This window comes from Geotrypetes seraphini, chromosome 1 (genome assembly GCF_902459505.1).
Source record: "Geotrypetes seraphini chromosome 1, aGeoSer1.1, whole genome shotgun sequence".
Classification (NCBI taxonomy): domain Eukaryota; kingdom Metazoa; phylum Chordata; class Amphibia; order Gymnophiona; family Dermophiidae; genus Geotrypetes; species Geotrypetes seraphini.
In genome coordinates this window covers 432,629,417-432,649,703 of record NC_047084.1, presented here as the reverse complement: position 1 = coordinate 432,649,703, position 20,287 = coordinate 432,629,417, and the positions used below count along the sequence as shown (strand labels likewise).

General features: G+C 43.1%; 1 protein-coding gene across 3 annotated transcripts in view; it reads left to right on the top strand.

Moving 5' to 3' along the window:
• The window catches only part of LOC117347916 (RNA exonuclease 1 homolog), a 189,737-nt gene that overhangs the window by 57,947 nt on the left and 111,503 nt on the right, over positions 1 to 20,287 (top strand). For 2 of the 3 annotated variants that reach the window (XM_033919439.1, XM_033919436.1), the window contains exons 5-8: positions 1,723 to 1,868; positions 6,081 to 6,218; positions 6,542 to 6,656; positions 11,274 to 11,333. In XM_033919439.1, coding sequence (XP_033775330.1) covers positions 1,723 to 1,868; positions 6,081 to 6,218; positions 6,542 to 6,656; positions 11,274 to 11,333 — 459 coding nt within the window. The remainder of the gene's footprint in view (positions 1 to 1,722; positions 1,869 to 6,080; positions 6,219 to 6,541; positions 6,657 to 11,273; positions 11,334 to 20,287) is intronic. The other variant, XM_033919437.1, reaches the window with a different exon arrangement.

Here is a 20,287-nt window from a genome sequence, read left to right as displayed (position 1 = left end):
CCCGGTAGAGGCAAGAATAATTTTTAAATTGGCCTGTATTTGTTATAAAACATTATATGGTCTTATACCAAGTTAACTTTTAGATCATTTTGAGCTAGTAGAAAACATGTTGTTCACAAAATGCAACCTTATTTTCTCAAATCCAACTTTTGAGCTTGAATAAATAGTTTAAAAGAGACTTATCTTTGGCGTTGGCGTTCTTCTGCCCCTGGTATTAGCTAATGTCTAAACCAGGACTTCAAAGATAAGTCTCAATTAAATTATTTATTCAAGCTCACAAGCTGGATTTGAGAATTTTAAAGATATAAGCTAATAATAAGATTTCTATATATTCAGTAGTGTATGAGCCTATGAGGAAGCATAAGCGGCAAAGAGCTCCACGAATTTGATATCTTGTATATCTGGAGTGCCGCTTTTGATGGCTCTAACTTATAGGCAGACTGGATGGACTGTTCAGGTCTTTGTCTGCTGTCATGTTCTGTTACTATATGACAAACATTAAATGCCATTGAGAACACTTCATTTCAATGTTGTGGTTATGAGAAAATCTTTTTAAGAACCTGAGGGATTTGCATACTATCATGGAAAATTGTAATATAGCAAACCTCAAAACCTTATTAGCTTGTTTAAGAGCTTGATCTATCTGGAGCATGGCATGGGTGGAGAGGGGACATGGAATGATTGGCCAGCTGCTGCATTATACTCGTAGTTGGTGGCTAACAGAGTTAATGCTGGTGCACATATGGCCAGATTCTATAAACACACCTCCATTAGGCACTGCTAAGCGTTGTAATTGGTGCACCTAGCAATGCCTATCTTTAGAATCTGCGTACATATTTTTATATTGGCTTAATTGGCTTGGTAACTAACCACACTAGTTTTCAGCCAATCAAAAAAAGTTTTAAAATTTACAATTAGAGTTTGGCATCACACTCTTAGGATGCCTAAGTGGAGGCACCCTCTGATGCCTACCTGAAAAGAAGTCGTGTTTAATGGCAGAGAATAGGTGTGATTTACTTAGGCTTCAGAGATGAGCGACAGCAAATTATGCCTGGTAAAACTTGGCCTAATATACCGGTGCCCACCTCAGAGATACCTAGAGAGATGCCCAAATCCACTTAGACACCACTAGGCATTATCTATAAAAGGCACCTTGTGGTTTATTGACAATTGTACTGAGTGGTGCCTACAATGTAGGTGCTGTTTTTAGAATCTGGCCCTAAATGCCTCCTAAAGGAGGTGGTAAGTGGTCTCACATCAACCTCCTGGGCCTTCTATGCATTAATGTTTATATAAAAGCATGACCTGCAATTTTAAAAAATGGTGTCATGCTAAATCTGGTCTTATGGTGCAATAAAATCCTATGTTATAAGCCAAGATTTCAGCACCCTTTTACAAAAGGGCCTCTCAATCAAGATCTTTAGTTCTTGTGAAAAAGTAAGCATAATCAAAAGCTAAACTCGGGATAATATTTTGAGGCTCAACGTTGATCAAATAAGATTTCATCTAGTAGTATATCACGAGTCCCAATACATTTTTACTGTGGTTGCTTAACATGGTAAACATTTATTGGTAAACTGAGGAAATGTAGTATATAAAATAGTGATCTTGAGTAGGAAACCATAATCTGTTACAAAGTCATTTCTTGATTGACTGTTAAGTATAGTAAAGATGTATGATCTATGGATTTTATGTACTAGTAATACATTTTTGATTTATAAGCAGTATGCATAAACTTGTTGGATATTCAGCCAGCTGTATCAAGTGGAAACCATTCATATGGAGTCTTTCAAGGACATTCCATTGCAGCTGTAACCTGCAGGCCAAATATTCCTCTCAGAAAAACAATTCAAATGCCACCTCCTAAGGTATGATAGTTTTTAAAACCATTAAATACAAAAAGCATAAATTGTAACTTTTTGGAACAATAACAATTCATATGTTTGTAGCATTTACAGAATGATCATAACTATCTTGTAGCCCAGGGGTGGGCAAACTTTTTGACTTGTGGGTCACAATGGGTTCTTAAACTTGACAGAGGGGCCAGACCAAGAGCTTCCTGGGTGCCACTTCTTCTTCCAGCCGACAGCCCCACATGTGCGTGCACACGTGCGTCTCGCAGAACTGAAACTGGCCATGGGGGAGTTCCAGGTGCACTGGGTATGCTTCTTCTGCTTCGTGCCCTCAGGGGTCCGCTGTCTGCATTAATGTGGCCACTCGGAGCGCTTGGCCGTGGCCCACCTGGACAGCTCCATTGAGATCTTCAATCTGGCCGCCAACTGGGAAAACACAGGCATTGCAGGAAAACTCGGCAGGCCGGATTAAAAAACTAAACGGGCCAGATATGGCCCATTGGCCGTAGTTTGCCCATGTCTGTTGTAGCCCCATCACTAGAAACTTTGTTTTTTTCAGACTTGTATTCCTATGATTCTGACTTTGATAATAATATTCTTCTTAGAAGACCAGATTCCCTAGTAAAACAAGTGGTCAGAAATGTGCATTGGCACCAAATGAACATGTCTACTCGGAGCTTTTTGGAATAGGCAAGATTTTTTTCTCTGTGTCTCAATCAGCTCTTTTGTTCTGGAGAGCCCCTGGAGATGATCTTCCTTGTCTAAAAATGTTTCTCCCTCTTAGTAATCCAGTAATTTCATGAAAATATCTTTAAAATATTGTCTGGCCTGGCTAGTTTTGCCAGTAAGCTATCCTATGGTCACCCTATTGTCACCCAAGTCCCATTTATAAGGTCTCTTAAGATGGAATTCTGGTAACTTTTTTTTTAATTTTCTACCATTTCAGTCCAGAACCAATGGGTTATGCTCATCAACCAGCAGATGGAGACATGGAAAATAAATTGTGAGCCCTGCTTCATAAAGAGCACCATGTAACCACTTACCAGTGTGCTTTAGCAGATGGGGATAGAATGTTCTGTGCTGCTTCTGAACTGGGCTGGTGAGGCTGCTCCTGGGCCCTGCAGGAGAGCTGATTACTCAGTTGACCTAGGCCATCAAGGGAGAGAAATCTAGGATTTTGCTGTAATGACCACTTGCTTGGAGAGAATTTTATTTAATCAGATATTGGGATTGCCCTGAATAAAAATTTTCTGGGCCTTAACTAACAGCTTAATTTTGATTTGAAATTTACATGGTAACCAGTGTGATCCTTTTAAAAGGGGAGAAGCCCTATCTTAGCACATGGCACCTGAAACAATCCTAATAGTCTATTTTAACCATGTATTCTGGTAGGCCATTAAAGAGAGAGTTGGTCTTTTTCCCGTCCTCCCAACCACAGTTCTCAAGAGGTCTAGGGAGTCTCATCTCTACCTTCTTTCCCCATACTTTCTCAACCCATTAAAAAAAGGTAAGGCGGAGGATCAGGAAAGCAGGAGGGAGATTCTGTGAGTTCAGGACAAGCTTGCAGATAGTATTGGTGCACACCAGAAGCAGACCCTGGCAAGCGAGTTATCAAAAGACAACCAGAACCTGGGACCAACATGATTTGAATAATGACCAGACAACAAAAGGTAGAAAAAATAATTATAATATGGAAGATTTGAAATGTGTATCCTGCTAGAGCTGGTGTTAGACAGCAAATGTGAACTAGGACCTAAAAGAGAGAGGAAAAGTATTTTTTATTTATTTTGTTTACATCACAGAGCCGGCGTGGGGTTTGAGAGGTTGTAACCCTATACTTCTACTAAGACTAAGGGGTGCTTTTATTAAGGTGCACATTTAGAGTACGCTAAATTGGTTAGTGTACCTTTAATAAAAGGACCCCTAAATATCTTAATTAAAAATTTGGCCTGCGACTTAGCCTATGTTTTAGATTTTGGCCCCTTATGTGATTGAATTTGACACCCCTGGTCTAGAAGAGATGTACAACGGAGCTGATTTGGGCTTTAAAAGAAAGCATTGTCAAGAATTTTGCCTAAAAGTTTAATAGTCTGTATCAGTTGTATTGGAGTGGAAGAAATGTATAATTGGGATTTCACTGACTTTCATCTCAATCGATCGATTGTGCTTCCAGTATTTTTTCCCAACCCTCACTCTCATCCTGGAGAAGTGGCTTTTCATATTCTGGACTGCAAGCGAGCATTGGCTTATTACTTGCACAGAACTCAGCCGCACAGAACCTCTCCTCAACTTTTTGTCTCTTTTGATCCTAACAAGTTGGGACATTCTGTATCCAAGAGAACTATTTCCACTTTGTTGGCGGCTGTATCTTATTCTGTTATGCTCAGGCTGGGCTGCAACTGGGGAGTCGTGTCACAGCCCATAAAGTGCGAGCTATGGCAGCTTCAGTTGCTTTTCTCCGCTCTATTTCAATTGATGAGATCTGTAAAGCTGCTACTTGGTCCTCAGTTCATACATTCATATCACATTACTGTCTGGAATCCTATTCCAGACAGGATGGTTACTTCAGCCAAGCAGTATTGCAAAATTTATTTTCATAATGGCCAAACACTCCCTCCATCCCATTCTAATAAGCTAGGGAGTCCCACATGTGAGAATATGCTGCCTGCTTGTCCTGGGATAAAGCATAGTTGCTTACCATAACAGGTGTTATCCAGGGACAGCAGGCAGATATTCTCACAACCCACTCACCTCCTCTGGTTGGCTTCTTAGCTGGTTTACCGCATGCCTACATCGGGTGGAAAGGCACTCGCGCATATGCAGTGTGGGCAGTTCACAAACTTTCCTAAGTTCTTAAAGTAGCGATACACTTTTAAAGCCGTACCGGGGCTTCTTGGACGACGTCACCCACATGTGAGATATATCTGCCTGCTGTCCCTGGATAACGCCTGTTATGGTAAATAACTGTGCTGTCTGTGGCATTGCTAATGAAAAAAAAAAAAAAAGGAAGAATAAACAGTTTTTAAATGTTAGTATATTTCAAATTTAGGTTTGCTTATGTAGTCAATACATTGCCACCATCTGACTCCTAACAAAAGGTCTGCTGAAGACTTGCTTTGGTTATGTAAAACTGTGATCCAGTTTGAAGAGGTATTCATTTATAGCAAATGTTGAACACAGGAGTTTTGTTGCAAAGTAAAACTTTTGCCACTTAAACACAAAGGGATAAATACAATATAGGTCACCAAAAGTTAGTGACCAAAAAATGGACCCTAAACTAGTATTCTGTAACAATCATACTATCATTAATCTGCAGCATGATCACCTAATGCCAAGTTTATGCCTAGTGTAAATAGTAGTGCCTAAATGCAGCAGTTGGAAGAAAGGCGGGAGAGGGGAGACAGAAGAGACATTTAAATACTTACTTGGCATATCTATGCATGAGGCCAATCTCTTTCAATTGAAAAAACTCCAGAGTGAGAGGGCCTGGGAAGAAGTTAAGAGTTGATAGGCTCAGGAGTAATCTAAGAAAATACCTTTTTTACAGAAAAGGTGGCAGATGTGTAGAATAGTCTCCCGGTAGAGGTGATGGAGACACTCTGAATTCAAGAAAGCGTTGGACAGGCACATGGGATCTCTTGGGGAGAGGAGGAGATAGTGGATGCTGTGGATGGGATGAATGGATAGGTCATTTGGTCTTTATCTGCTGTCATGTTTCTGTGTTTAAATGCAACTATTCTATAAAGTGCACGTAAGGATAGTGGGAAAGCCCCTGACACACCCATTCCCCTCTTATAAATGCCCTCTTTGCCGTTGTGTGTGTTTTAGAGGCTCAGTTTACAGAATAAGGCTGTATGTCATTTGTATGCAATTGCCAATTAATGCTTAATGCCAATTATTGGTAGTTATCTCTGATTAAGTGCCAATTTACCACCAATTAACTAGTTATGTTATGTACATAACTGTCCCTATAACTGGGCATACAATTATACACCTAACTTTAGGTATCACTTATAGAAGTTGGGGGAAATACTTTTAGGTGCTTGCTTTGCTGGTGAAACAGATGGTGGTGAAAATTATTCTTTATTTAATTTGTTTTCTATCCTGTTCCTTCCTCCCTCCAAAGAGCTCAAGAACGGGTTACAAGTTACACTTCTGTAAATGCTATAGGGTTGAATTTATGCAAATTGATGATAATTTCTATCAGAATACTTTAATCTTTTAAAGGTTGTAACTCGAAGGAGACCTTCAGTAATTCCTGAAATTGGATCTAAAGTTCCACATGATACACGTCAACGATATGTCAATTTCTTTGTTGAAGAGTCTTTGAAAACTTGTTCAACTGTGGAAGAAGCTTTTGATAAGGTTGGTGAGAAACTGTTAAAGAGCACTCTATTTTTTTAAATTGGTATATATGAACAATTTTTATCAGCATAGGAGGTTGAAATTTAGCATTCCAATTCACAAAATTCTGCTTCCTTCTTTAGTGTTCTTTTGCATTATTAGGGATTCTAGGCTGTGATTCTGCTCTGGTGTTTTGAAGCTGTTACCAGTGTAAATATGTTGGAGAATATTTACATATTGCTTTCTTTCATGAATAGTATGACTGTTCAGAATAAGTGTGTTTGGTATATATTTGTTTTCTGATTATCCCAGCTGCTTTTTTTTTTTTTTTTTTTAATACTTAGGCTTTGTCTGAAGAAAAGGCAATTTATGATCGTTGTGGAAGCAAAAATATGTACTTGAATATTGCAGTGAATACTCTTAAGAAACTGAGGGATCAGGGAAATCTATCTTCAGATTGTAAGTTTGTTTTACAATGCTGTATAAGTCAGTGAAATCTCTTAGTTGCTGAGTTTGCTCTTATGCAGTTCAAATACTGTGTGCAATTAGAAAAGGTACAGAGAAGGGTGATGGAAATGATAAAGAGGATGGGACAACTGCCCTATAAGGAAAGCCTAAAGCAGCTAGGGCTCTTCAGCCTGTAGAAGAGACAGCTCAGGGGAGATATGATAGAGGTCTATCAAATACTGGGTGGAGTGGAATGGATAGATGTGAATCACCTATTTGTGCCTTCCAAAAATACTAGCACTAGGGGCCATATATTGAAGCTGCTAAATAGATTTAGCATCACATCACGTGACCCCTAGCTGCTAAATAGATTTAAAACAAACCAGATAAATTTGTTTTCATGCAATATGTAGTTACAATCTAGAATTCGTTGTCAGAGAATGTGGTAAAAGTAGTTAGCTTAGCAGGGTTTTAAAAGGATTGGATAACTTCCTAAAAGAGAAGTCCATAAACCATTATTAAGATGGACTTGAGGAAATCCACTGCTTATTCCTAGGATAATTGGCATAAAAAATGTTTTAGTCTTTGGGATCTTGCCAGGTACTTGTGACCTGGGTTGGCCATTCATGGAAACAGAATACTAGACTTGATGAACCTTCGGTCTGTCCAATATGGCAACTCTTATTTTCTTAATGAATTATGAATTGAGCAAGGATTTTCATTTATTGTGAGGATTTGATGTGAAATTATAGTTAGCATTTCATGATGAATTTGTAATGTGATTTGCTGACTTTAGTAGGATCATCTTCAGGAACAGTGTACTGTACCACATATGTTAATGTTGCTATGAACAGTGTTCAAATTTTATTTTATTCTGAATGATATGTAATTATGCCAAGGCAGTAGCAAGCTATAATTGTACCTCCTGCCCCAAGAAATTGGGGGCTTGGGAAGTAGGTGTATGCTCTTTGGAGGGAGAGAGGTGCATACTGCAGGCCTCTACAAATTTTTGGTAAATCTAGGAGCTAGCAGCGGAGACATTTTGATTCTCCAGCATAGTTCCCAGTGAATTTCAGAAAAGGGCGGCGAGAATCTCCTCCCAGGTAAGCAGTTGCTCTTTCAGAGGATCGTGATTCACGCAATGCGCATAAAGAAGGGTAACTGACTACCTGGCTGCCAGGTGTTAGAGATGGACCAAGGGAAGCAAAAGAAGATCACAAAAACATTTATAAAACTTCACCGTAAATCCATCCAATCCTGGAGACTTACCCGCTTTCATAGATCTAATCGCTTGGCGAGCTTCCATAAGAGTAATAGACTGATCAAGACGCAGGAAGTCCAACTTGGTAACTTTCCCCAAATTTGCAGAATGTATATAATCTTCTGTCTGCCCGGGTCTTTTATACTCTTTCGGGGTATAAAGCTGTTGATAGTAAGCAGCAAAACATACCCTAATATTTTCATCCCACTATATCTCCTCTCCTGACATCCCATGCAAAGACAAAACATTGTTTTGTGTATGGCATACTCACAATCTGTGGGCCACCAGACGACTGGCCTTGTTAAATTCAAAATATCTCTGCATACTCTCCAACTCATATTTCTCCAGGTGCTGCCGCACTGACCGTAACTGGAAGAGAGAACCTCTTTTATGGATACCTTCCAAGGTTCTAATCAACTTAATCAGCCTGACCTCCTCTGTGCACCGCTGGTGCATCCAAAAAGATGCCAGTGCAATAAGACGTGGCCATAATAATAATAATAACTTTATTTTTGTATACCGCAGTACCACAAAACAGTTCAGAGCGGTTTACAGGAGAAGAGACTGCATATACAGTGAAGATACAAAGAGTTAGTTATCAAGTGTATAACCAGTAGCAATTACAAAATAATCCAATAACAATTACAAGGGAGTGCAGAAAGGGGATAGGAAAAACCGGGGGAGATGAGGTATATAGGTGAGAAGGGAGAGGAAAGGGGCATGCCCCTTCGGAGCCCGTGAGGAGTCTGGAGCGGGCCAGTATCAATTCCTTCCACGATGGGTAAAAGAAAGGCAAAATTAATCTACCAGTTTCAGGTATGGGCCCAATCGACCATCACCTCACGATCCCCTCTTTGCCACGGTTGGAAGAGCACGTAACTTTAGGTATACAGTCTGCTTCCTTCTCCTCAGGGGAACCGTCACCACCTCCCCAGCCATCAAATTTTGTTGGAAGAGTAGAGACACCCTCTAAGGTTGAAGATATAATCTCTTCCTTACAATTTTCTGATGTAACTGGACTTAGTGTTTCTGATCAATCTGGTATGGTGGGAACTAAAGGTTTGACTCCCGTACAAATGTTTGTGGAGCCAAGTCTTAGTGTTCTCCCTAAAGATAAAGTTGCCACTTTAAATGATGTATGGCTAACTGTTAATAGAATTCAGTTTTCATTGCAAAATACTGTTTTGAAATTGTCAGTTCTCTTTCGATACAACTGATAAAATGAATGAGCATGAAATTCAAATAACGGAGCTAGGAAATAAATTGGATAAATCTGTGTGCAATATACAGAGTACTGCTTCTTCTAACATCAAAGATAGTATATTGGTTCATGCTAAGATGGAAAAACTGGAGAACAATATGAGAGCCAAGAATCTCTGTTTTTTTAAATTTTCCTATCACACACTACCTATCTCCATTGGAGCTAGTAAGAATGTTTGAGGGAGATTTTGCAATATCCTAATATGGACACTTTCCGAGAGCTTCTAAGGAGGTGGTAGATGAGGGGAAAATAGATAAACTAGTGTCACCAGATAGTTTGGATTTGTCTCATTTCCTTGAGTCATCTAAGGACACAATTACAAAATGTGCTACACTCTTGGTAGCTTTCAAAACAGAGCTAGAGAAACAAGCTATTTTGAAGTTATACTTTATTAAGGCCTAGATTCACTAAGCAAACCGATCGTGTATCGATTGGTTTGTGACCCGTTTATGACCCTGACCTGATTCACTAACCTTCTGACCGATCCTGTCTGCACCCGATCTGATCCACGCATGCAAATGAGTGAGATGGCATGCAAATCTAGCAAGGCAGCGATTCACCAACATTTTTCAGGCACACCGACTGGGCTGGCTGATCTGAAACCAAGTGACTGGTGAGGACCAGTCACTTACTCCTTTCCTGCTCTCTTCCGTGCTGAAATACCAGCCTTGCAGCCCTGAAACTCCCTGCTTGCAGCTGACCATGGATACGAGAAACTCCACTGTGGGGAAAAATGCTTCTCAGACTCTCCTGCTCTCTGCCGCCCATCCCTACAGTACAGCCCCGCTTTAAAACCACGGGCTGCAGCGAGTACCAATTGGCTCTCCCCATGGCTCACAGGGAATTCAGCTGGCTAATTTTTTTTTTTCACCCTGCCTGCTCTTCCTTCCTGCAGTTGTGACATGCGCCACTTCCAGATTCATGGAGGTGGAAGATTGCTGGCTGTTCTCCCTGCTCAGCTGCCAGCTTCTCCTCACTACCACTAGCAGCCTGCACATAAGGGCTCCTCTTCAGTGCCGGCTCCTGCCTTTAGCCGACAGTCTCCATCTCAGGGCCCCCCCCCCTCCCCAATTATGTTGGTGATCATAAGCGCTAGCTCTGTGGATGCCTTTGCCTTGCTTGCCTGCTATTACTTCCCCAACCCTTCCCCCTTCTCCTGCTGGTGCAGGAGAGCAACGCATGCGGGATCGCATGTACAGCCATCAATGATGTTCTGCGCATGCGTCGCGATCGGTCTTCAGCAATCTGTGGGATTGCTTGTGGGCGTGTTTACGATTAGGTGATTTGCATGGGGAGCCTTTAGTGAATGAGTCACCCAGCAAGTCTCGGAAACGGAGCAGAACAAGATCGGATAGGTAAGGGGGCTTTAGTGAATCTAGCCCTAAGAAACGAGCTCTGTTTTGTGGCCAACGAGTGTCAAAATTGCTTGATGTGTCTAAGCAGACTCAGTTAAAGAGGAAGCAGTTTCTATCGCTCAAGCCTAAGGCTTCAGCAGTAGATGCGATCTTCTTAAAATTTCCTTGCAAGTGCCTTATCTCATTTGCAAGTAACAAATATGTGTTTCTGGACCCAATCCAGTTAGAAGATTTTCTTAGAGATAAACCTTTGCAGATAGTTTCTTAAAATTTTTATTTGTTTTTTCTAGGGAGGATAATTGATGACATTTAAAGAATATGCCACATGTTTGCCTGCCAAGATGTTAACATTTTTAAAATTAATTTCCTAACCTCCGGCACTTTTGGCCATTTAATGTGGGTTAGATCACTGATAAATGATTGCCTTGAGACTTTATTTGTTGAACATTTTTATGCTATGTTTGAAAAATTGATATACCTGTATGTTTGTTATATAATTGTAAAAAAATAAATAAGTTAAAAAAAAAAAAAAAGGAAACAATGGAAGACAGTTTTCTTTCCCGGGAAGGTGTAAGTGGCCTAGAATCTCGCTACTTTTTGAGCTGCTGCCATGTTCTTGTGACCCGAATTGTTTACTTAAAAATGGGATACCGTGCTAGATGGACCAGTATGTTTTTATGTAGCAATATAGTATGACAACTGCATTTTTTTAAAATATGAAGTACTGATGTTAATCTTTTCCTCTAATTTAGATTTACAGCTGGCTGGTAGAGAGAACAATACTAGATCCAGAAAACAGGATGAAAAAAATGGTAATAAAATTTTTTTTTTTCCCAGAAATGAACTTTATTAATCAAAAAAATATGCACCTTCAAGTCTGAACCTGGAGTTTTTCTTCAGTTAGTTGGATGTACATGTACCAATAAAATGCAAATAAAGTAATGAATTTGTTGAGTGTTGGAGCCCATAGGTGTTAAGGCTAGTTGTACATAGGTCGGTTCATTGGTACACCTATGTTTTATGTTCATACTAATTATTCTTTTTCATGAGTTATAGATCAGAACAGAAATGTATTGTGCCCCTCCTCTGAATTTCCTTTCTTATAGTGGAGCTCAACTGCTTTGGTAGAAACTGAAGAGGGCACTATATTCCACTGATGAAGGAGGAGGAGCTGAAAGATTTGATTTGATACCCTTCTGCAAGCAACTCACAACCAGGGAATATTCATCTAATGTACAAACTCCTACGTCTTCTAATAGAAAAAAGATTAACAAGGTAAGAACCTAATCTTCCAATAGGTGGCATTGTGCCCTCTTGAATTTGTCAGCCTAAAGCCTTAAAGTCAATCTTTGGCTAGTTTCTATGCCATACAGTCATCAAAAGGGTATGTTATCTTTGGGACATCTTTCTGGCACCTCCTTGCCTATTAAATTGATTTTCATAAGGGTATATCTTCTATGTGGAAGTTCTGCCTTCCTGGCTCTCTTGCCTTCTTCATATATCTGCTTCTCTTTTTCGTGCACATACACTAGAGATCTGCATAAGGATGATGGTCATAGGAATCCTGCAGGTATGACCTTTGGGTTTGTGGGATTCCCATGGGGATGGAAGAAGTTGCTGTGGGTTTACTGTGGGAGTGGAGTCTACCTTTGGGAAAACCAAAATGAGGATTGGAATGCCCAGAGGCAACTGGTATACCAGACTGAGGCTTGGAACATTCACTGTTGCATAGTGAATACTGCCAAAAATATGCAGTGGTTTTTTTTAGGAAGGAGGTGAGATGGCTGAGAAAACCAGGGCTGTAGAGTCGAGGAGTCGGAGACAATTTTGAGTACCTGGTGTCGGAGTTGATAAAAATGTACCGACTCTGACTCCTGATAAATTTAAATTATAATTAAAAAATAAAGCAAGTTCAAATGTCCTATTTCACAAACAATAGTCATAATTAACACATTGTTTATGGGTATTTTTCACCGATTTACACCAAAAAGTGGGCAGATTTTTTAAATGTTGCACAGGAAATTGTTTCACATAAAACAACTAACTTCTGAACCATTGCTTATTTTTTTCTTATATTGAATTCTTTGGGCTCCTTTTACGAAGGTGCGTTAGTGGGTTTAACGCATGAGACTTTTCATCACACGCTAACCCCTGCGCTAGCCGAAAAACTACCGCCTTCTTAAAAGGAGGCAGTAGCGGCTAGCACGTCCGGCGGTTTAGCGCACGGTATTACGTGCGTTAAACTGCTAATGCGCCTTCGTAAAAGGAGCTCTTTATTATAATTTGAACACATTTTTAAATTATTTTGTTATAAACAATTACAACATTCAAGGTTAATTTAAAAATTTTAAAAAACTACTCTTATACTGAAGAAATTTAAGGAAAGACAACTGAATTTACCGCTATTTTATTTATGATTTTGATCTCCCTTCCAACCCTAATTCCACGAATCGTTGGGTATCTCTTAACCGCCTAACGTCTAATGATAGATAATGTGTAATTTTTAATTCACCGAATAGCCATGTTTACATTTTTGCTGCACCCCAGCACTAATTTGTAGAAACCAAGTTTTGTCGTCTCCCTAGTGATAGTATGCGAAAAACGTATTTCTGTAGCACCTGGTAGACTGGTATAGTCTTTACGAATGGGTTATATACCTCACTTCTACCAGCAGGTGGAGACTGAGAACAAACTTGTATATCAGGATAGCTTCCCCTCTTGCAATCCAGTCTTCCTCAGTCTCCATTAAAGCAGGTAGTAAGACTAATTCGTCTCCCCTCTTATTACTGTTGGAATTTTGTTTTGGACTTCTGGGTTCCCCTTTTGTTCCAGATAGAGCTTGGATGGGTCCTGTTTGGGGATCCGTCTGACCTTGGGGATGTTAAACTTGGCAGGTCTCGTGCTGGGTCCCTCCCCCCACCTTCCTCCACCTTCCCACATTTTTGTAGAGGTGCCTCAGCCGGCGGGCTTCCCCCTGGTTGGTCAGCCCTCCAGTTTTGAGAGCCATGGAGTCTGTTCTGACTTAAGTGGAAAAAAACAAATCCTGAGGTGTGCTGGTCTAAAGGGCTCAATTCCCTTTAAAACTGCCATTTGTATTGTTTTTTCTCATCTAACCCGCACTTTTATTACAGCTAGGGCGTTTTTCAGCACAATGAGCACTTTTAAGAGGAACAAAATGCTCCTTGTGCTCCAGACGCGAGGTACTCGCAGACGGCGTGTGCAAGGGTTGTGCAGGCCGCAGCAGTGGGGGAGTCTCATCAGCAGCGATTGCTGACGGCCAGGGCACCACGCCACATGTACCTTGCGAAGGATTCCCTTACTGCCGGAGCAGCAGGGGATTATCTTTTCGTGTCGGTCAGTGCCTCAGCGTTAGGAAAGTCCCAGACTTTTAAGACACGACAGGCCGCAGCAGCTCCGATTTTAGCAGTTTCAGCTCCAATTTCAGCGGGAACCTCTTCCTTCATTTCTGTTACCTCAGGTGACCTTCCTCCTGTTCTGGAAATACAGGGGCAAGATATGGCAGGGTCCCCTTGGGGCCTTCAGGGGTTTTCCCCCCTGAATTTATGTTAGCACTTTGTAAAACTTATGTGCTGACGGCTGGAGGTTCCGTGTCTACTCCGGGGGTCTTTGGGGGGGTTGCCGTCTGTCTTCCCCGGTGTGGTCCCACACCGGCGGTTTTGCCCCCCTCTACTCCTCTCTCATCCAAACGCTCGAGGGTCTCTTAGGAGTAAGAGGTAATTGATGAGGATCTGGACCCTTGGGGAGATTTCCAGGATCCTCTTGGGGGTCGGATTCTGCCAGCGAGGAGTTCGAGCACCCCTCTGCTGGCGAAGATGCATCTGTTCTGTGCATTTTTCAGCGGGAAGAGCTTCATGAGCTAATTCTTCAGGTCTCCTCAGTTTTGCACTTTGAGGATACCGTGTCGGAGCCCCCGCGTATGGTGGACCTCTTTGCTTAAGGGGATCCGCTCTACTTCACGCTCTTTTCGTATGCATCAGGATATTTGGGACATTATGCTCGCACAGTGGCAGGTGCCGGAAGCTACCTTTCGTTTTGCGTTCCATGACCCGCCTGTATCCCATTCCTGAAGGGGATAGGGACACTCTAAAGTCACCTGTGGTGGACGTGGTGGTCTTGGCCATCTCTAAGAGGCATATCGTGCCTGTTGAGGGCAGTGCGGCCTTGAAGGACTCGGAGGAGCGTAAGTTGGAGTCCCTCCTTAAACAGAGTTTGATGTGACAGCTATGGCGGTCCAGGTGGCAATGTGTGGGGGGCTGATGGCTCTGGGATTGGGAATTTCTCAAGGATTGGGAATTGCTCAAACGTGAGATGGCAAAGATTGAATTAGGTGCTTCTTATCTTTCAGATGCCATGTTTGACTTCTTGTGAGCTTCTACCAAATCGTTGGCATTTGAAGTGGCAGCTTGCCGTACCGAAGTTGACAAAGTTTCCTTTTAAAGGATCTTTCTTGTTTGGTGAGGACTTGGACAAGTTGGTTCAGACTTTCACTGATTCTAAACTGCCTTGTTTGCCTGAGCTGCTGGATCGAAGTGGGGCTGCTCGTGGGCGTGATTTCCGCCTCTTCCGCCCTGGTCGAGTGGCTGCCTCTTTTCAGTCTCCTGGGCTCTTTAAAGGCAGGTTCTTTCAGCGCATGCAGTCCTTTCATGGGGCCCGCCAGGGTGCGGTTAGCGTCCCTGCCAGTCCCCTGCCGCCCGTCCTGCCCAATGACTCCTTGCTTGCGCCTGTCTTGGTTCCGGTGGGCGCCCGGCTGAGGGATTTTTATCCAAAGTGGGCAGACATCACGTCCGATCAGTGAGTTCTGGAGGTGATTTGGGATGTTTATGCTCTGGAGTTTGCCCGTTCCTTGCCAGACCGTTTTCTCGCTTCTCCCTCGCAGGTGGCGTGGAAGCAGCAGGCCATATTAAAAATTGAACTAAGGTCAGTACTGGGCAGACTTGCATGGTCTGTGTCTGTATATGGCCATTTGGTGGAGGATGGGCTGAGGAGGGCTTCAATGGCTGGGAGGGTGTAGATGGGCTGGAGTAGGTTTTAACAGAGATTTCAGCAGTAGGAACACAAGCACAGTACCGGGTAGAGCTTTGGCTTCTTGCCCAGAAATAGCTAAGAAAAAAAAATTTAAAAATTTAAATTGAATCAGGTTGGGCAGATTGGATGGACCATTCGGGTCTTTATCTGCCGTCATCTACTATGTTACTATGTTACCAGCCCCTTCAAAGATTGTTAGATCTCCACGTGGTGCTTCCAGTTCCCTCGCAGGAGTATGGCATAGGTTGGTATTCGATTTACTTTGTGGTGCCAAAGAAAGAAGGGACCTTTCAACCCATCCTGGATTTGAAGGAGGTCAACAGGGCTCTTCATGTGCCTTCCTTCCGCATGGAAACTTTGCGGTCTATGATTCTGGCGGTTCAGCCAGAGGAGTTTCTGACCTTTCTAGATCTGACCGAAGCCTACTTGCACATTCCTATTCAGGCTTCCCATCATCACTTCCTGCGCTTTGCGATCTTGGGGCAACACTATCAATTCTGTGCACTTCCCTTTGGTCTGGCCATGAGTCTGCAGACATTCACCAAGTTGATGGTGGTCATTGTGGCGGCGTTGTGAAAAGGGGCATTCTATTTCATCCCTACCTGGACAAATGATTGATTTGAGCAAAGTTGTTCCAGGAGAGCACCCAGGTCACAGCTCGGGTGGTAGAGTTTCTGCAGTTTCTGGGATGGGTTGTCAACCTTTCTCGGAGCCGGTTGTCTCCATCTCAGTGCCTGGAGTATCTAGGAGTTCTGATCAACACCTCCTTGGGGAAGGTCTTTCTTCTGAAGGCCCGGATAAGCAAATTGCAATCTCAGATTCGCCTGCTTATGGTATCCTGGGGTCCTCGGGCGCAGAATTTCCTCCAAGTCTTGGGGTCGATGGCGGCTTCCCTAGATGTAGTGAGGTGGTCGCGGGCCCTCATGCATCGTCATCTTCAGTATGCTCTTTGGAGGTGGTCGTCTCAGAGGCACAGTCTGGATCATTCTGTTCCACTTCCAGGCGAGTCTGGATCAGCCACAGTGGATAGTGCTACTCACAGATGCAAGTCTTCTTGGTTGGGGAGCTCAGTGTCTAGGTCACTCAGCTCAGGGCACCTGGTCCACGGAGGAGGCTTCTTGGTTGATCAATGTCTTGGAGACCAGAGCCATCCAGGCCTTCCAGGCCTTTCTGATGGGCAAGTCAGTCAGGGTTGGCCTATGTCGATCATCAGGGGGCACCAGGAGCACTTTGGTGGCACAGGAGGTGGCTCTGCTCATGGTCTGGGCAAATTCGCACCTTCAGCCTCTCACGTAGCTGGAGTGGAGAATGTTCAAGTGGACTTCCTAAGTCATCATGTGCTAGATCCCGGAGAATGGCCTTTCAGTTGATAGTGCAGTCTTGGGATCAGCCCCTCATGGCCCTGATGGCCACAAGTGTCAACGCCAAAACCACCTGCTTCTCAGTCATCTCGGAGATGGTCATGCCGAGGGCCTAGATGCTCTGGTTCATCCATGGCCAATAGAGGGGCTATTGTATGTGTTCCCTCCTTGGCCATTAATGGGCAGTATTCTTCTCCACATAGTTCATCATCCGGGCCTGGTGGTGCTGGCAGCCATGGTACGTGGATCTGGTGAGGCATCTGGTGGCAGATCCTCTGCCTCTTTTGGATGACCTTCTGACTCAGGGTCCCATTCCAATGTTCAATCCGGGTCCCTTCTTTTGTTTTACGGCTTGGCTCTTGAAAGGGATCGCCTACGTAAGAAGGGGTATTTCAGATAAAGTGATCTCAACTCTCTTGGGGTCCCGGAGGCTTTCCACCTCACGGGCTTATGTGAGAGTTTGGCGTATATTTGATGAGTGGTGTGCTGCGCGTGGAATAGTCTCTTTTCTCTCTTCCCTGACTACCATCTTAGAGTTCTTGCAGGATGGCCTGGATAGGGGACTGGCTTGGTCTTCTCTCCGTGTACAGCTTGCGGCCTTGTCAGCCTTTTGTTGAAAGGTCAGCGTTTTACTGCCATTCCTGATGTGATTCGCTTCTTGCGGGTGGCCAAATTTCTCAAGCCTCCCGTACGACCCTCTGTTCCTTCTTGGGATCTGAATCTTGTTCTGTCAGTTCTAGTGCGCCCTCCCTTTGAACCGTTGGGCAACTGTTCTTTGAAGGACCTTACTCTTAAAGCGGTCTTCTTGGTGGCCATTACTTCTGCTAGACATGTTTCAGAGCTACAGGCTTTCTCTTGTAGGGCTTCCTTCGTGGAGTTTTTTAGGAAGCGGGTTGTATTGAGGCCTGTTCCTTCCTTTCTGCCAAAGGTAGTTTCTCCTTCTCATGTCAGTCAGGGAGTGCTCCTCCCAGTGTTGGGTAGCCGGAAGAGCTCTTTTGAGCAGAGACAGTTGAGCAAGTTGGATGTCGATCAGGTCCTTCACTCTTATGTGCAAGGGACCCAGGAGATCAGGAAATCCGATCATCTCTTTGTCCTTCTAGCGGGTCCTCATAAGGGGGATGGCACTTCTAAGGCTACTATTGCGCGTTGGATCAAGGAGACTATTGCTTCTGCTTATCTTCTGAAGAAAAAGGTCTGTTCCAGAGTTTCTCAAGTCTCATTCCACTTGGGGTCAGGCAGCTTCTTGGGCTGAGTCTTCTCTAGTGCCTCCAGTGGATATTTGCAAGGCTACAATTTGGTCTTCTCTGCATTCCTTTGTCAGACACTTCCTTGTGGATGTTCAAGCACATCAGGATGCAGTATTCGGTGAACGTTTTCTGGTGTCGGCCCTTCAGGGGTCCCACCCTTAATGGGTACTGCTTTTGCACATCCCATTCGAAAGGACTATACCAGTCTACCAGGCAATATAGAAGGAGAAATTAGGTTCTTACCTGCTAATTTTTTTTCTGTTAGCCTGTAGACTGGTATAGTCCCCCACCCTATCTGTCTTTGTGCAGTGCTTGCAGGTTTTTGTTTTGCTTGTGTGCAGATTTTGTTTTTTCTGCGAGTTCTAGAATTTTTCTAGGGCCGGGGAGAATTTAGAACAGCAGCTATGGCTCAGCTGGCGAGCTGTGAGGATGTTTTCGCTACCAGGTTTCAGTTCTACACATGTTCCAACAGTAGTTTATAAGTATTTGTTGTTTTTCCACTCCTGTTTGGAGTGTGTTTTATTGTTTTCAGTTGAAGTCTTTCCTAGGTTCTACTTGGCTATTCGGCAGACTGGATTGCAAGAGGGGAAACTATCCTGATATATAAGTTAGTTCTAAGTCTCCACCTGCTGGTAGCAGTGAGGTATATAACCCATTTGTAAGGGCTATACCAGTCTACAGGCTAACAGAAAGAAAATTAGCAGGTAAGAACCTAATTTCTCCTTAGTCGTTTCCCGCCAACAATGTGTTAAGTACTTCTCTAATGTAAGAATAAAGCCCAGTGCTTAGTTGTATTTCTACTAGTGTGAAGGCAGGCCTAGTGAATTCCATTCACATTCACATTATTGTAATCTGACATTCACATTATTGTAATCTGGATTATGTACATTACAAAAAGTGTTTTCATTTATTTCAGATATGTGTTTAACAAGTTCATTTGCATGTAAACAAGTGTAATGATGTAAGTGTAGGTGAGTGCTATGGTGTCCTGTCTACACTTTCCATATATGCTCCGATCCAGAGCTGAACTTCATCATTTTGCACACCACCTAATACTAGGAAGTTAGTTAAGTGGCCCCCAAGGCCCTGGAACCACGTTGGAGTCGGAGGTACCAGAAACTGAGGAGTCAGAATCAAAGGATTTACCGTATTTTTCACTCCATAAGATACACTTTTTTTCCATCCAAAAGTGGGTGGAAATCTCGGTGCGTCTTATGAAGCGAAGATACAAAATTTCCCCCCCCCCCCCCCCCCGAGCAGCTGCAGCACCTTTCTGAACACCGCCTGCCTGCCGCTGCTGCAGGATCACCTTTTTAAAACAAACACCTCACCTGCCTTGACTGATCTGTACTATTTCAGGTCAGCAGGCGCACGAGTCAGGAGCGCAGAGGTCAGGACTGGTGGCAGCCATTCAGAAAACAGCACGGGGCCAGGAGGGAACGCGGAAAGCTCGCGCCTGACCTCCATGCCCCTGACTTTGCGACTGCTGCCTGGAAATAGTACGGAGCCGTCGAGAGAGGGAAGGAAGAATTTTAAAAGGTACAGGGTAGTCTCATCCGCCTTGCTTGCCGTGGTTTTGGTTGTTTGCTTTTTTCTTTCTTTGTTTCTCTCGTTTCTCTTTCTTCCTCTATTTTTCTCTACTTCCTTTGTTTCCTACGATGCAATTGGAGGGGGGTTTGGGGGTGGGGAGGCACTTTGGGAGGTAGGGGGGTTAGGCTGTTCTTGACGTTTCATGTTTATTGGATGGATATCTTATATTGTTTCTCTGAAAGATTGAATTGGGGGATTGGTTTGAGGTCTTCTTTGTTTTCTGTGTTTTTGACATTGTGTCTTTTGCATTGGGCCTCATTGCATTTGTTTCTGGGGGTTGGGGGGAGGGGGTTGCGTGCTCTGGAGTGAAAACGAAAAATGAATGTCAAGATTTATCCTGTACGGTTTTCTTTATATTTGGTTTTCTGTTGTACTCAATAAAACCTTTTTTTAAAATAAAAGGTGCAGGGTTAAAAAAAAAGGTACAGGGGAGTATGATTTATAAGGTATGGGGGTATTTAAAAAGGTTCGGGGTATGGGGGATGATTTAAGGTACTGGGGAGGTACGTGGGGGTATGGAGA